At 43.8% G+C, this 16,503-nt stretch overlaps 1 protein-coding gene across 4 annotated transcripts in view; it reads left to right on the plus strand.

The window, feature by feature from the left end:
- The first annotated feature begins 1,050 nt into the window (after positions 1 to 1,050).
- The window catches only part of LOC132394212 (mitochondrial nicotinamide adenine dinucleotide transporter SLC25A51-like), a 31,102-nt gene continuing 15,649 nt past the window's right edge, over positions 1,051 to 16,503 (plus strand). For 3 of the 4 annotated variants that reach the window (XM_059970077.1, XM_059970078.1, XM_059970079.1), the window contains exon 1: positions 1,051 to 1,215. Coding sequence is in view for 1 of the 4 variants with exons in the window: in XM_059970079.1 (XP_059826062.1) it covers positions 1,207 to 1,215 (9 nt within the window). In the remaining 3 variants the exon portion in view is untranslated. Of the gene's footprint in view, positions 1,254 to 16,503 lie in introns of all 4 variants that reach the window. The other variant, XM_059970076.1, reaches the window with a different exon arrangement.

The raw sequence follows: 16,503 nt of genomic DNA on the forward strand, positions 1-16,503 counted from the left end.
TGTGTCGGGTCTTGCCGATGTAGCGGAGGCCGCACCGGGAGCACTGGATGCAATAGATGACCCCAACAGACTCACAAGTGAAGTGTTGCCTCACCTGGAAGGACTGTCTGGGGCCCTGAATGGTGGTAAGAGAGGAGGTGTAGGGACAGGTGTAGCACTTACACTTGCAGGGATAAGTACCAGGTGGGAGATCTGTGGGGAGGGACGTGTGGACCAGGCAGTCGCAGAGGGAACGATCCCTACGAAAAGTGGAGAGGGTAGAGAGGGAAAGATGTGCTTAGTGGTGGGGTCCTGTTGAAGATGGCAGAAGTTGCGGAAGATAATATGCTGGATCCGGAGGTTGGTGGGGTGGTAGGTGAGGACAAGGGGAACTCGGTCCCTGTAGTGGTGACAGGAGGATGGGGTGAGGGTTGAAGTGCAGGAAATGGAGGAGATGTGGGTGAGGGCATCATTGATGACGGCAGACGGGAAACCACGATTCTTAAAGAAAGAGGACATTTGAGATGTCCTGGAACGGAAAGCCTCATTCTGGAAGCAAATGCGGCGGAGACGGAGGAACTAGGAATATGGAATAGCATTTTTACATTTGGCAGGGTGGGAAGAGGTATAGTCAAGGTAGGTTTGAGAGTCAGTGGGTTGATAGAAGATGTCAGTGGACAGTCTGTCTCCAGAGATGGAGACTGACAGATGGAGTTAGAGGCAAAGTCGGTGAAATTGACGAGCTCAGCATGGGTGCAGGAAGCAGCACCGATGTAGTCGTCAATGTAGCGCAGGAAAAGTTGGGGAGCAGTACCAGTATAGATTTGGAGCGTAGACTGTTCCACATACCCCACGAAGAGGCAGCAGGCATGGCTACAGCCTTGGTCTGGAGAAAGTGGGAAGAGCCGAAGGAGAAGTTATTAAGTGTGTACCAGTTCCGCCAACCGGAGGAGTGTGGTGGTAGAGCGGGGCACGTTGCCACCTTCCGGATGGGGAACGGCCGAGAAACACGCGTCATCGTCCCGAGGGCGGGGCTGAGCAAAGCGCGTCGGTGCGCGTTGACGTCACGCGGCGACGTGAGTGGGCCGAGTCCGGGGAGCTGAGGCGGGAGGGACAGCGCGGTCGCCGCGGAGAGGCGTGCCTTAGTGCCGATGGCTTCGTGGGGAGGGGTGCTGCGAGTGGTTGGATGAACGCCCAAGGGCAAGGCCCGGCCGCCCGAGGGGCCTGATGAAGGAGGTAAATCCCCTCCCGGCGGCTGCAGAGTGGGGCGCAAGGCAAGTACTGGAGCAGGCCGGTGCCTCTGAATTAGAAACGGCTGTGACACTCTCTGTCCGGAGGGTCGAGGCTGCCCGGGGGATGCCGCCGCCCCATTTTAGTAACATGAATTTGTGTGCACTCCGTCGGTATCGACAGCAGCTCAGTCTCACAGTCCTCTTAGTCCATTTGTAGCACTTTTACTCGCCCTTTGTTGCCCTTGACTACCGAATTCGCCTTGAATGTGCTGTGTTCGTCAGGTTCCTGAATCTAAACCCAGTGGAGATGACAGCTGATATATTTACCATACAGGATTCTGTGTGACTTGGTGGCCTAGAGTGTCTGTAGCTTTTGTTTTCGGAGTCGGGAGGTCTTCCATGGTCCTGACAGACATTATAATTTTGGGAAGGGGAATGATGTTGAAGTATTGAAGTGGTTGGAATTAATAGAACATTATTATAGGAATATAGATGAATTTTCATTGAAAAAATATAGAAATTACAATTTAAAATGAGCATGAAATAGATAGGAATTTTAGGTTGATAAAAGGAAGGAATTGACTGGTAGGATTAATTTAGAATTATTTTATTACTCTTGTACAGATCCTACGAAGATGGTGGTGGAATGGTATTCAGTGGATCTGTATTTGTGAATGTTCTCGACTGAGATGCAGTTTGCTTCAGCAGCTTGGTCATATTATCATTTTCCAATTTTCTGTGGGGCGCTGAGTGTTTTGGCTGTAGATTGCCTTTACAAAGTGCCCAGCAAAGTGTGTTTATGGTTATAAGTGAGCTGTGGAACCACCTTTTCCCTCATCATTGTTTTAGGTCATAATCTTCAGGGCTTATACAATTGAATTAACAGTCTAAGAATGCTTTACATTTGTGGTTTTGCCTCAGATCAGTCCTGGTGCTTTCTAGTTGATATATGCTCTTCATGGTTGCTGATTGGGATGGATCAGAGCAATCAGACAAGTGAATTTATTGGTTAGGTTTGTTAGATTACCTGTGAAACCCTACCTGAAAAGTTTTTTTTATTGACTGTTGGAGGACTTCATTGATAGGTACTGTTTCAATCATTTCTTTTGACAGATGGAGAACTCCTGGAGTTAGCTTTCCCTTCTGTCATTGACAATCACAACTTGCCAGAGGTTTGTTATTTTTCACCTCTGTTTGTCCCTTGGAAGATCAATTTATCTTCCTCTCAGGATGTAGGCCTGTTTTCTTTTGTGTGAGGTCAGAAAGAAGTTCCTCCTTTAACATTTCCTTTTCCTAATTCACCCTCCCCCTCTTGTCACACACTTGTTTCTCACATGGGAACCACTTTGGATGCAATAACTGTAACCCATTTACAAAAATGAAGGTGAATCCAATTGCAGTAGCAACATGATGTCCCAATCATGCTCCTAACCATTTCTCCCTGTGAACTGCTTCCTGCTTTGTAATATGGATAGATTATGGGTTCTGTCCACCTCGAGCTAACCATCAAACTGCTCTAAGCTTTATTACCAGAGACAGTACTGGTTGAAGAGGAAATGCTTCATGGATGTTCTCAAAACCTTCTTGAAAAGGTGAAAAATTATTTGTGGGGAATACCTGGCCCATGACTGTTCAAAATGAAAATGAGCATTCATAATGATATTAAAAATCTTCATTCATTGGGAGCATATCCATCTCCCAAATTTCACACCCACTTCCCTGGCACCTCTTGTCCCACCTTTGGCAGAATTTGGAGGTCCCACATGGCCTCTTCAGAACTGCAGTGAGTGTACTCAACCTTTTTCTCATTGTGCAGAATTTCTTGCGTCGTTGACTGAGTCCTGATGATGCTGAAGTATCTTTCAATCTTAGACATGAGATTCCACAGGTGCTGGAAATTCAGAACAGTGCAATAATGGAATAATGGAGGAGCACAGCAGGTCAGATAGCATCTGTGGAGGGGAATAAACAGTTGGTTTTTCAGGCCAAGAGCTTTCATCAGGACTGTAAAGGAAGGGGTGGGAAGCCAGAATAAGGAGGTTGGGGGAGGAAAAGGAGAATAAGCTGGCAGATGATAGGTGAAACCAGGTGAGGGGGAGGTAGTTGGGGGGCAGGGGACACTGAAGCTGGGAGATGATGGGTAAAAGAAGTAAAGGGCTGAAGAAAGTGGAATCTGATAGGAGAGGAGAGTGGGTCAAGGGAGGAAGGGAAGGAATGGCCCGGGGGTGGGATGATAGGCAGTCGAGAAGAAGAGAAAGGTTAAGAGTGGAATTGTATTGGAAAAAGAGAGAAAGGGAATAGCTGAGGAAGTACAGGAATTGCTGTTCATACTATGTATTTGGAGGCTGCCCATTTAGAATACAAGATGTTGCTCCTCCAACCCATTAGTGGCCTCATGGTAGCAGTGGAGGAGGCCATGAATGAACATGTCGGGGTGGAATTAAAATGAGGAAGCTCACCTTTTGTGGCAGATTGAAGGTTCTTGATAAAGTGACTTCCCCCAATCTACATTAGGTTTCACTGATGTCGAGGAGGCCACACTGGGAATACCAGATACAGTACACCATCCTAACACTCCATCTGGAAGGACAGCTTTGGGCCCTGAATGGTGGTGAGTGAGGTGAATGGAGGTGTAGGGGCAGGTGTAGCTCTTGTCCCACTTGCAGAGTTAAGTACCAGGTGTGAAAAGATGAGTAGACAAGGGTGTTGTGTATAGAGTGATTCCTGTAGAAAGCAGAGAGTGGGGCTGAGGGAAAGATGTGTTTAGTGCTAGGATCCTGTTGAAGATTGCGGAAGTTACTTGCTGTGGAGGCTCGTGGGGTGATAGGTAAGGACAAGATGAACTCTACTCCTATTGTGGCAGGCAGATAGGGTGAGGGGAAGTGTCCAGGAGATGGAGGGCATATGGGTCAGGACAACATAGGTAGAGGAAGGGAAACTTTGAACAAGGAGGCCATCTTGGATGTTCTGGAATAGAAGGATTCTTGAGAAAAGAGAAAGTGGAGATGGAGGAACTGAGAAGTGAATAGCATCTTTGCAAGTGACAAGGTGGTAAGAGGTATAGTCAGAAGGTTTATATCAGTAGACAGTCTATCTCCAGAGATGGAGACAGATCAAGAAAGGGAGGAGAAATGTCTGAGATCAAATAAATTTGAGGGCAGGGTGGTAGTTGCAGGCAAAGTTGATGAGCTCAGCATGGATGTGGAAGTAGTGAATGTAGTGCAGAAAGGGTTGGGCTACACTCCCAGGGAGTGGACTGTTCGACTTTGCAAGCAAAAAGATAGGCACAGCTGAGACGCCTGTGGATACCCATGGCTACACCTTGGGTGTAGAAGAAGTGAAAAGAAACAAAAGGGAAATTGTTGAGGGTGATGCCATTTCTGCCAGATGGAGGTGGGTAGTGATGGAGGGGAACTGGTTAGGTCTGTTGTAATCTTTCAATCTCTTTGTTCTCATGAACAATATGTCAGGTTTTCAGAGCCAAACTTGATATTTCCATATATTATTCACCATAAAATGCTAGTCCATGGTTAGGTTCTGGCAGGTATTTGTTAATTTGACAAGAAATGTTTCTTTTAATCTGGTAAATAATTTCCCTAATTTGATGACGTTATAGTTACGAATCCCGCAACCCACCAGAGTCGTAGGGCTGCTGCACGGATGAGCTCTGCACTGGTTGCCTCCATCTCTCAGGGTTGTGGCAAAGCTCTCTCCGATCCACTCTGTGATGTTGTCTGTCCCTTTTTCTTTTCCCTGCACTGTTCCTGAAGAATGGCCTTTGAGAGTTCACATGATCTTGTTATGTGGCCATACCATCTCAGTTTCCTCTTCTCTACTGTGGACAGTAGATCTTGGTAGTATCTCATGTTGGGTGATGGGTCATGGTCTGTATAGGAGATGCTAAGGAGTCTTCTGAAGCATCTCATTTCTACTGCCTGGATCCTCTTTTGCAGTTCTGATGTCAGAGTCCATGACTTCATGAAGTATGATGATGTGTCTTTTCAAATATCCAAAATTAGTTCTGTCCATATAAACTTCTACCTCGTCTCTGATCTTCCTTTCCCTTTCAAATTTATTGTCTCCCAAATCTCTATATATTTTTCAATGTTTAGATTGCCTTAGATTTCCATAAAAGTTTACAAATAGAGCTTTTTATGTATCCACAGTAAACATTAATTTCTCCACAAGTTTGTAGCCTTTGATGTGAAAGTTTATACCATTGTTTCACATCTTGTCATTGATAGACAATGCTGGTGGGATTGTTGTCACATGTAATCTATTGTATCTAGTTGTTAGTGGTGAGTCACCTGAAGTGGCATGTCCTACTTTCCTGCTGTCGCAAACAAATATATTAACTTCCTCCAATGTCCCGTTAAACCCTGACCTTTAAAAATACATAAAATCCAACAAACGGTAATAATATCTCATTTTAATCTTTTGACTTTGCAGGCACAGAGTATTAAAAAGCTGTGGAGTTAGGCCAAACAAACAAAACAGGAATAGTTAAATTTCAGGTTAACGAAGGCTTACAGCGTGGATGCTCTGAGGTAGAATTGGAGACAATGTAAATAAACACAGAATTCTTTTCAACCTGCCAAGAAGGGCTTGTTGTAGGAGTCTGACGTTCACTAGTGCATGAACATAAATTTATTCCAACTAAATACTGAAAAAGGAGGCTGTTGCCATCAATTATGATGTTGTAGCTATTAGTGAAAAATGGTTGCAGGAAGGGTGTGATTGGCAACTAAATATTCCTGGATTTAGTTGCTTCAGGTATGATAGAGTAGGAGGGGCCAGAGGAGGAGGTGTTGCATTGCTTGTCTGAGAAAATCTTATGGCGGTGCTTTGAAAGGATAGATTAGAGAGCTCCTCTAGGGAGGCTATTTGGGTGGAATTGAGGAATGGGAAGGGTGTAGTAACACTTGATAGGAGTGTATTATAGGCCACCTAATGGGGAGCGTGAGTTGGAAGAGCAAATGTGTAAGGAGATAGCAGATATTTGTAGTAAACACAAGGTGGTGATTGTGGGAGATTTTAATTTTCCACACGTAGACTGGGAAGCTCATTCTGTAAAGGGGCTAGATGGTTTAGAGTTTGTGAAATGTGTACAGGATAGTTTTTTGCAACAATATATAGAAGTACCGACTAGAGATGGGGCAGTGTTGGATCTCCTGTTAGGGAATGCGATAGGTCAGCTGACAGATGTATGTGTTGGGGAGCACTTTGGGTCCAGTGATCACAATAGCATTAGCTTCAATATAATTATGGAGAAGGACAGGACAGGATCTAGAGTTGAGATTTTTGATTGGAGAAAGGCTAACTTTGAGGAGATGTGAAGGGATTTAGAGAGAGTGGATTGGGTCAAGTTGTTTTATGGGAAGGATGTAATAGAGAAATGGAGGTCATTTAAGAGTGAAATTATGAGGGTACAGAATCTTTATGTTCCTGTTAGGTTGAAAGGAAAGGTTAAAGGTTTGAAAGCACCATGGTTTTCAAGGGATATTAGAAATTTGGTTCGGAAAAAGAGGGATGTCTACAATAGATATAGGCAGCATGGAGTAAAGGAATTGCTCGAGGAATATAAAGAATGTAAAAGGAATCTTAAGAAAGAGATTAGAAAAGCTAAAAGAAGATACGAGGTTGGTTTGGCAAATAAGGTGAAAGTAAATCAGAAAGGTGTCTACAGTTATATTAAAAGCAAGAGGATAGTGAGGGATAAAATTGGCCCCTTAGAAAATCAGAGTGGTCAGCTATGTGTGGAACCGAGGGAGATGGGAGAGATTTTGAACGATTTCTTCTCTTCGGTATTCACTAAGGAGAAGGATATTGAATTGTGTAAGGTGTGGGAAACAAATAAGGAAGTTATGGAACCTATGACAATTAAAGAGGTGGAAGTACTGGCGCTTTTAAGAAATTTAAAAGTGGATAAATCTCCGGGTCCTGACAGGATATTCCCCAGGACCTTGAGGGAAGTTTGTGTAGAAGTAGCAGGAGCTCTGACGGAGATCTTTAAGATGTCATTAGAAACGGGGATTGTGCCGGAGGATTGGCGTATTGCTCATGTGGTTCCATTGTTTAAAAAGGGTTCTAGAAGTAAGCCTAGCAGTTATAGACCTGTCAGTTTGACATTAGTGGTGGGTAAATTAATGGAAAGTATTCTTAGAGATAGTAATAATTATCTGGATAGACAGGATCTGATTAGGAGTAGCCAGCATGGATTTGTGTGTGGAAGGTCATGTTTGACAAACCTTATTGAATTTTTTGAAGAAGTTACGAGGGTAAGGCAGTGGATGTAGTCTATATGGACTTCAGCAAAGCCTTTGACAAAGTTCCACATGGAAGGTTAGTTAAGAAGGTTCAGTCGTTAGGTATTAATGCTGGAGTAATAAAATGGATTCAACAGTGGCTAGATGGGAGATGCCAGAGAGTAGTGGTGGATAATTGTTTATCGGGATGGAGGCCGGTGACTAGTGGGGTGCCTCAGGGATCTGTTTTGGGCCCAATGTTGTTTGTAATATACATAAATGATCTGGATGATGGGACGGTAAATTGGATTAGTAAGTATGCCGATGATACTAAGGTAGGAGGTGTTGTGGATAATGAGGTGGGTTTTCAAAGCTTGCAGGGAGATTTATGCCGGTTAGAAGAATGGGCTGAACATTGGCAGATGGAGTTTAATGCTGAGAAGTGTGAGGTTCTACATTTTGGCAGGAATAATCCAAATAGAACATACAGGGTAAATGGTAGGGCATTGAGGAATGCAGAGGAACAGAGAGATCTAGGAATAACAGTGCATAGTTCCCTGAAGGTGGAGTCTCATGTAGATAGGGTGGTGAAGAAGGCTTTTGGAACGCTGGCCTTTATAAATCAAAGCATTGAGTACAGAAGTTGGGATGTAATGTTAAAATTGTACAAGGCCAAATTTGGAATATTGTATTGTTACGTATCCCATAACTGGATAACTTACCAGCAAAGATAGAGAGGTCTGTTGAAGTCTGTTGAAACTATTTTCAAACGTTTTTATTTATAAAGGGACACAAAAGTAGGGTTAATACATACATTCAGATGGTGCACATCGTCAACATTCAATCTAAAGCGCGGGTATAGTAATAATCATCATTAAGAAGTGAGCTCTGCTGGTGTCTAGGGGTTAATAGATTGTCCGTTGGAAATATAAAAGTCACTCTGAAAGTCTGCAGGCCTCAGCCCTTTGAAAATCGCTGGGTTTTGCGTGGGGCGACCGAGAGAGAGAGATTGGGGGGAGAAGAGAAAGAACTTGCCGAGTCTTGATGAATCTTCCGTGAAATCGGGGGAGCGTTGGTTTCCTCTCCCCGATGTTAGTTAAAAGCAGTTTTCTGTGATTCCAGCCACGAATTCCAATCCCGGAATCTAACGCACGTGGCTTCCCGCTGCTGCGGGATCACTCTCTCATGTCTTCTGGGTGTGTCTGAGGGACTGTCCCCCTCAGACTCTCCTTTATACTTCCTCACGGGGTCACAGGTGTCAATCAGGTTGGGATGATGCAACCTCTCTCTCAACCAGCCCACCTTGCCCGAGGGCTTTTCACGTGGTCTCCATGAGACAATAGTCGCTGGCATCTTATTCTGTATCCCGGGTGGGACATGCAATTTTGCATGTTTCTCTCTCTCTCACTTCCTGGGTCTACTGACCCCCCCCCCATCAACAGGTGCTCTTGCGATTCTCACAAAGGAGGGGGCTGGGATCATAACACCTCCCCTCTTAAAAAACGTTTTTACCAGCGGTTAAAACGGAGTGGTCCACAGTCTGACAGGAGTTTTGAATCTAACACAATACACAAGTTTTTCTTCTCACAAAATACTACCGTTATACATTCAAGTCAGTATCTAGTTAACGATTACAGTGTCCCTTTCTTTAATATCTTAACATTGTGAACTGTACATCAGACTTCAATTCAATAACCACCTATTTAATTTTTTTTTCTTAAGCAACAAAACTAAGGAGGTGTGACCTTAGCTTAGGTGCATTTACAACAGTTTACTCGAATACTAATCGTTTCAGTCGTTTAACTTTACCGGCAGGTCTCCAAAAGGGCTGTCTTTATTATTCACAGGCTTTGGCGCAAACCCGTTCAACCTGCCTGGCTGTCTAACAATGGCATCTCCATTAACCGTCGCCTCTTTTTCGGCGAGCCCCCTCGTGGGGAACTTGAGTAATTTTTTGTGGTGAACTCCCGCCAGCCTCGTTCATCGGGGTTATTTTTGCAACACCATGCCCCAAACTTAGACCCTTTTCACCCAATTCTTCGATTTTACCCAGGTGGCTGGCCCTTTTATCAGTCCCCTTCAGGCTATTGGTGTTTGATTCGAACTCTTCGCTCAAGTAGCCTGTCGAGGGCAGCCTTTTCACACCCCATCCTGGCATAACAATAGAGTGGGGGGCCCCGCTATTCCCCGGCTCACTCTGTGAGTGATCTGCCAGGTTTAAGATTTCTTCCTTCGATTTGGAAACTACAGGCTTTTCGTTTCCTTTGCCAACAATCCTCACCCCCCCCATTCTTAAATTCTGCATTAACTTTGAACACTCCTTCGAGTACAGACGCCGGGGAACTCACACTTTCCTCGGTTACCAAGGTTAACCCTTGTCCCACTGAACCGAGTCCATCTGACCCACAAGGACGGCCGCCCTGTTCCACTGGGTCAGATACCTCAGTCTTCTTCTGAGCTCTGTTACTAGGTTCAGCACCTTGGGCATCCCCATCTTGGACACACTCAAATGGGACATTGGCCTCTTCCAGGCTTTCAACACCTGTACCTTTTTCAAATTCTAACTTCCCCCGATCCTCCCAGTTACTCTCTGGGCAGCTCCCACCCGGGGAAGGCGCAACCCTGCGAGCTGAAACAACCTCCTCGGCCCTTTCAGCAGACCCCTTCGAGGCAAGGGTATCCTTTCCAGCTAGGTCTGCCCTCCTCTCATTATCGGGAACACCTTTAGAACTCTCAAGTTCTTCAAACAATTCTGCCAAACCAGACAGATCATCCATGCCCAACTCTGGACCTTTCAACAGCTTTATCTGTTTCTCATCTTTATCTCCTACATCTAGGACCTTTCTCTTCGCTAAAAGCAGATCTATCTCCTCTCCCTTACCCCCTTTCACTTTACTACTCTTCGTCTTACCACCCTCGAAACCCTCATGGCACAGGGTCGGCAAAGACGTCTCGGCCAAATCAAAACTGGCCAGATTTAAACTGCTCTCGTTCACAGCTCTCTCTCTCGACAGGCTGCGAGTGACCGCGCCGGCGAGATGGTCCTTGGGCGCTAGGGACGGGGCCACCATACTCACCGGTCGCCAGGTCGGCAGCATGGCTGACCAAACCTTACCCCCTGCTAAGTCGTTTCCCAGCAGCATGTCCACGTCAGCTGTCGGGAATTCTGAGGGCACCCCTATTTCAACTGATCCATACACCAGCTCACAATCCAGAATGACCTTATATAAGGGCACCATTTCTATCCGTTTATTTCTTCCTTCCACCTTTACCATGCCCGTTTCCCGACCAAATTCTAGTACCTTACGGCTAACCAGGGATAATTCAGAGCCCGTATCCCTCCAGATTCGTACGGAAACTGGTGTGTCTTCCTCCGTCACAGACACGGTTCCGTGGGACGGACAACTCCCAGAGCCCTCTCATACTCTGTCTACCCTCGGCTCTCTGGTCGATTTGCTGATTACCACGGCACACCCGATAGGGACAGTAGTTTTCCCTCTTCCTATCTCCTTCCTCGGAGCAAAGCATTGAGATGCAATGTGCCCCTACTTTCCACAATTAAAACAGGTCAAACCCGGAGCCCTCTGGCCGTCTTGCTTTTCCCCCTCAACCTTATCGCTAGCTCCCGGTGGGACCTCTGCCTCACTCGACGGACTTTCTCGATCGCTCCCACGGTCTCTCTGGGGACCTTTATGCGAGGGAGTCTTTGTCTTGTGGGTTAGGACATATTCGTCCGCCAACCTGGCAAATTCTGAAATGGACTTATCAGGCTTCTCAGTCAAATACACCCGGATCTCCTCCGGAACACAACTTTTGAATTCCTCAATCAAAAATAACTCCCTGAGACGCCCATAATCCTTGCCCACTCTTTCCGTGGTGCACCAATGGTCCAAGAGCACCCCCTTCTCATGGGCTAGCTCGGTATACATTTGATTCCACCCTTTCCTTAAATTTCTAAACTTTTGTCTATAGGCCTCAGGTACCAACTCATAAGTCTGGAGAATGACCTTTTTTACCTCATCATAATTCTCCGCTCCTCCCTCCTCCAGGGACAACGCCGCATATGCTCGTTGGACCATCCCCTTTAACACACTTTGTAACAACGCCACTCACTGCTCTTTTGGCCACTTCTGATTTACTGCCACCTTTTCAAAAAGCAGGAAATAACTATCGACATCTGTTCTCCTCGAACGGGGACACCAATCTCAGCTCCCTACTAACATTAAAACGCTCTGCTTGGTCTAACCCTTGATCTCTTCGCTTGTTCTTCATCTTCTCAATTTTCCAGTCATGTTCCTCTCTCTCTCTCTCTCTCTCTCCCTCTCTCTCCCTCTCTCTCCCTCTCCCTCCCTCTCCCTCCCCCTCCTTCCCCCTCCTTCCCCCTCCTTCCCCCTCCCTCCCCCTCCCTCCCCCTCCCTCCCCCTCCCTCCCCCTCCCTCCCCCTCCCTCCCCCTCCCTCCCCCTCCCTCCCCCTCCCTCCCCCTCCCTCCCCCTCCCTCCCCCTCCCTCCCCCTCCCCCTCCCCCTCCCCCCTCTCTCCCCCCCCCAGCCCTTTTAACAATTTCATGTTCCAACCAATTTCTCCACCTTTAACTTAACTGTCCCACTTGATGGTATATCTTCAGGGATATCTCCCAATACCTCAGCTTCAAACACCTTCTTCCCAATGTAGTACTGGGTTATGGCCCTTCGTACCTCCCGCTTTTTCATGGACAACCTCACTTCTGTGAGGTTCAACCCCTTCACCAAATTTAACAAGTCTGATTTGGTGGCCGCCTCTAGTGCCTGCACCGTCGGGTTTTCCATAAATTCCCCCACGTCCATCTTTGCTGGTTTCCCGTCTGGCTACCCACGTAACCAGATTCAAGTTTTTTTTTTATTTACAAGCCCGATTCACTGGCCTCCCAATTTGGTGTCAAATCCCGGACGAGAAACCCAATTTGTTACGTATCCCGTAACTGGATAACTTACCAGCAAAGATAGAGAGGTCTGTTGAAGTCTGTTGTCACTATTTTCAAACGTTTTTATTTATAAAGGGACACAAAAGTAGGGTTAATACATACATTCAGATAGTGCACATCGTCAACATTCAATCTAAAGCGCAGGTATAGTAATAATCATCATTAAGAAGTGAGCTCTGCTGGTGTCTAGGGGTTAATAGATTGTCCGTTGGAAATATAAAAGTCACTCTGAAAGTCTGCAGGCCTCAGCCCTTTGAAAATCGCTGGGTTTTGCGTGGGGCGACCGAGAGAGAGAGATTGGGGGGAGAAGAGAAAGAACTTGCCGAGTCTTGATGAATCTTCCGTGAAATCGGGGGAGCGTTGGTTTCCTCTCCCCGATGTTAGTTAAAAGCAGTTTTCTGTGATTCCAGCCACGAATTCCAATCCCGGAATCTAACGCACGTGGCTTCCCGCTGCTGCGGGATCACTCTCTCGTGTCTTCTGGGTGTGTCCGAGGGGCTGTCCCCCTCAGACTCTCCTTTATACTTCCTCACGGGGTCACAGGTGTCAATCAGGTTGGGATGATGCAACCTCTCTCTCAACCAGCCCACCTTGCCCGAGGGCTTTTCACGTGGTCTCCATGAGACAATAGTCGATGGCATCTTATTCTGTATCCCGGGTGGGACATGCAATTTTGCATGTTTCTCTCTCTCTCACTTCCTGGGTCTACTGACCCCACCCCCCCCATCAACAGGTGTTCTTGCGATTCTCACAAAGGAGGGGGCTGGGATCATAACAGCGTGCAGTTCTGGTCACTGAATTATAGGAAAGATATCAATAAATTAGAGAGAGTGCAGAGATGATTTACTAGGATGTTACCTGGGTTTCAGCACTTAAGTTACAGAGAAAGGTTGAACAAGTTAGGTCTCTATTCATTGGAGCGTAGAAGGTTGAGGGGGGATTTGATCGAGGTATTTAAAATTTTGAGAGGGATAGATAGAGTTGACGTGAATAGGCTGTTTCCATTGAGAGTAGGGGAGATTCAAATGAGAGGACATGATTTGAGAGTTAGGGGGCAGAAGTTTAAGGGAAACACGAGGGGGTATTTCTTTACTCAGAGAGTGATAGCTGTGTGGAATGAGCTTCCTGTAGAAGTAGTAGAGGCCAGTTCAGTTGTGTCATTTAAGGTAAAATTGGATAGGTATATGGACAGGGAAGGAGTGGAGGGTTATGGGCTGAGTGTGGGTAGGGGGGACTAGGTGAGATTAAGAGTTCGGCACGGACTAGGAGGGCCAAGATGGCCTGTTTCCGTGCTGTGATTGTTATATGGTTATATGGTTAATTCAGTGTGAAGCAACATGATAGTGTAGTGGTTAGCGCAAAGCTTTACAGTACCAGCAACCCGGGTTCAATTCCCACCGCTGACATTAAGGAGTTTGTACGTTTTTCCTGTGATTGTCTGAATTTCCTCCAGGAGCTCCGGTTTTTCTCAGTCCAGAGACTACCAGTTGGTCATTGAAAATTGTCCCATGATTAGTCTAGGGTTAAATTGAGCCAGAAGGGGCTATTCTGTGCTGTAGTTCAATAAAAAATTTTAACAATTAAAAATTCCTGTCATTGATACCATCATTACTTCTGCCACGGTGGTGAGGTTTCTACAGCAATACTCCACAATCAAGACCATCTAACACTAACCCCTGTATTCTGATAAGTGTGTGGGAAGATTGGTGTGTTGGTGGGGGCACTGCATAGTTGGAAAATAGTTCTTAGCATGATTTTCTGTAATAAGAATCCATGTCATGTGGGCATGTGTCAAAAACACAAGCTGAAAAAAATTATTCATTTATTTACATTTTCCTGCACAAATTCTGTGAGAGCAAATTTTATTCCATCACCTTTGATTTTTTTTGAGGTTTTGAGTAATAATTTGTGAAATTGGTCAGGGTGATTTCTGTTACCGGAATGGCTGTAACACCGGTTGGCTGTACTTTGATCTGTATCTATGGTCTGTCTCTAATTCTGCCTGAAGGTATTCATGCTATAAGCCTCATTGTTCTGTTTGTCCTTCTAACTCCACTGTCCATTAACAGAAGATTAAAACTTTGTACCTTCACCCTAAGGAGCAGCATTTTACATTCTCCCATCACACCTGCGCTTGTTGCATTGCATTAGTTGGTAGTATCTCAGTTTTAAAGTTCACAGTGTGGCTTTCAGATTTTTTTTGGTAACAAAAATTAACAACCCTTCCCCCCTCCCCTTAACCCCTCCCCCCTCCCCTTAACCCCTCCCCCCTAACATATCCCTATAGAAAAAAAGAAGAAAAAAAGAGAAGAAAAAAGAAAGAAAGAAAATGCCTGGATATCGGAAGATCCCCACATACTTCACAGAGTTCATAATAGCTTTAATATGAATATTTATTTCTTTCCCCAGATGACCAATAATTTTATCTTCGGAGCTCCTATATATTTAATCCTATTTTTTGTAAATAAGGGCGCCAAATTTTCAGAAATATTTCATATTTATCTCTTAAATTATAAGTAATTTTTTCAAGTGGAATTCAGCTAAAAATTTAATTCTTCCAATGATCTATACTTAAGTATGAATCCGATTTCCAAGTAACTGCAATAGCCTTTTTGGCTACTGCCAATGCAGTTTTTATGAATTCTTTCTGATATTTATTCAATTTGGATTTCAATTTTATCCCTTCAATATTGCATAGTAAAAATAATGTTGGATTATGTGGAAGTTGTATTCCGATAATTTGTTCCAAAAAGGTTGAATTTTAAAACAAGACCAAGTAGAGTGTAAAAAAAGTACCAATTTCTTGATTACATCGAAAACATTGATCAGATAAATTTGAGTTTAATCTATTTTTTGTGGTGTAATATATATTTGATGTAAAAAGTTATATTGTACTAATCTTCGTCGAACATTTATTGTATTTGTCATACTGTCAAGACATAATCTTGCCCAACTTGTTTCATCAATTTTAATATTCGTATCAGTTTCCCATTTTTGTCTTGACTTATGAATTCCTTGTTTAATTGCCTGTTTTTGAATCAAATTATACATACCAGAAATAATTTTTTTAATTTTTCCTTTATGAATTAAAGTTTCTATTTCATTAGGTTTCGGCAATAACATTGTTTGACCCAGTTTATCTCTTAAATAAGCCCTTAATTGGAAATAACAGAAAAGAGTGTTATTTGATATTTTATATTTATTCTTTAATTGGTCAAATGACAATAATATACCTCCTTTAAAGCAGTCTCCTATATATCTAATCCCTTTGTGAAACCAGTTATATAAAAGTTGATGATCCATTGTAAAAGGGATAAGTTTATTTTGAATTAAAGGTCTCTTTGCTAATAAAGTTTTCTTTATCTCATCATCAACATTTATCTTATTCCATAAATCAATCAGATGTTTTAGCATAGGAGATTCTTTCTTTTCCCGTATCCATTTAGATTCCCATTTATATATAAAATCTTCTGGTATATTTTCTCCTATTTTATCTAATTCTATTCTAATCAATGCCGGTTTATCATCATCAAAAACAGATTCTTGCTTGGCAGTTAAAAACAGACCAGGCCTCCAAAATGATAAATGCAATTAGAACAAGTGTAAATAAAATTTCTTATAAACCTTTAGAAATCAATGAAACTTTAAAAATTTTTTATTCTGAACTGTATCAATCAGATTCACAAAATGATATTGTTGAGATAGAAAGGTTTTTATCACAAATAATTCTCCCAAAATTGAATTCGGAAGAACAGAAGGGATTAGATGTGCCTTTTACATTAAAAGAGGTCGAAGAAGCTCTAGTATCACTTCAGAGTAATAAATCTCCAGGAGAAGATGGTTTTCCGCCTGAATTTTACAAAAAGTTTAAAGATTTATTAATTCCTCCTTTTATGGAGCTAATACACCAAGCTGAGAGAACGCATAAACTTCCAGAATCTTTTTCGACAGCTATTTTAATAGTATTGCCAAAAAAAGACAGATCTTTTAAAGCCAACATCATATAGACCTATTTCTTTGTTGAACACGGACTATAAAATAATAGCATAGATTTTACCTAATAGATTATCTAAATACCTAAAATAAA

Source organism: Hypanus sabinus, chromosome 5 (assembly GCF_030144855.1).
Source record: "Hypanus sabinus isolate sHypSab1 chromosome 5, sHypSab1.hap1, whole genome shotgun sequence".
Classification (NCBI taxonomy): domain Eukaryota; kingdom Metazoa; phylum Chordata; class Chondrichthyes; order Myliobatiformes; family Dasyatidae; genus Hypanus; species Hypanus sabinus.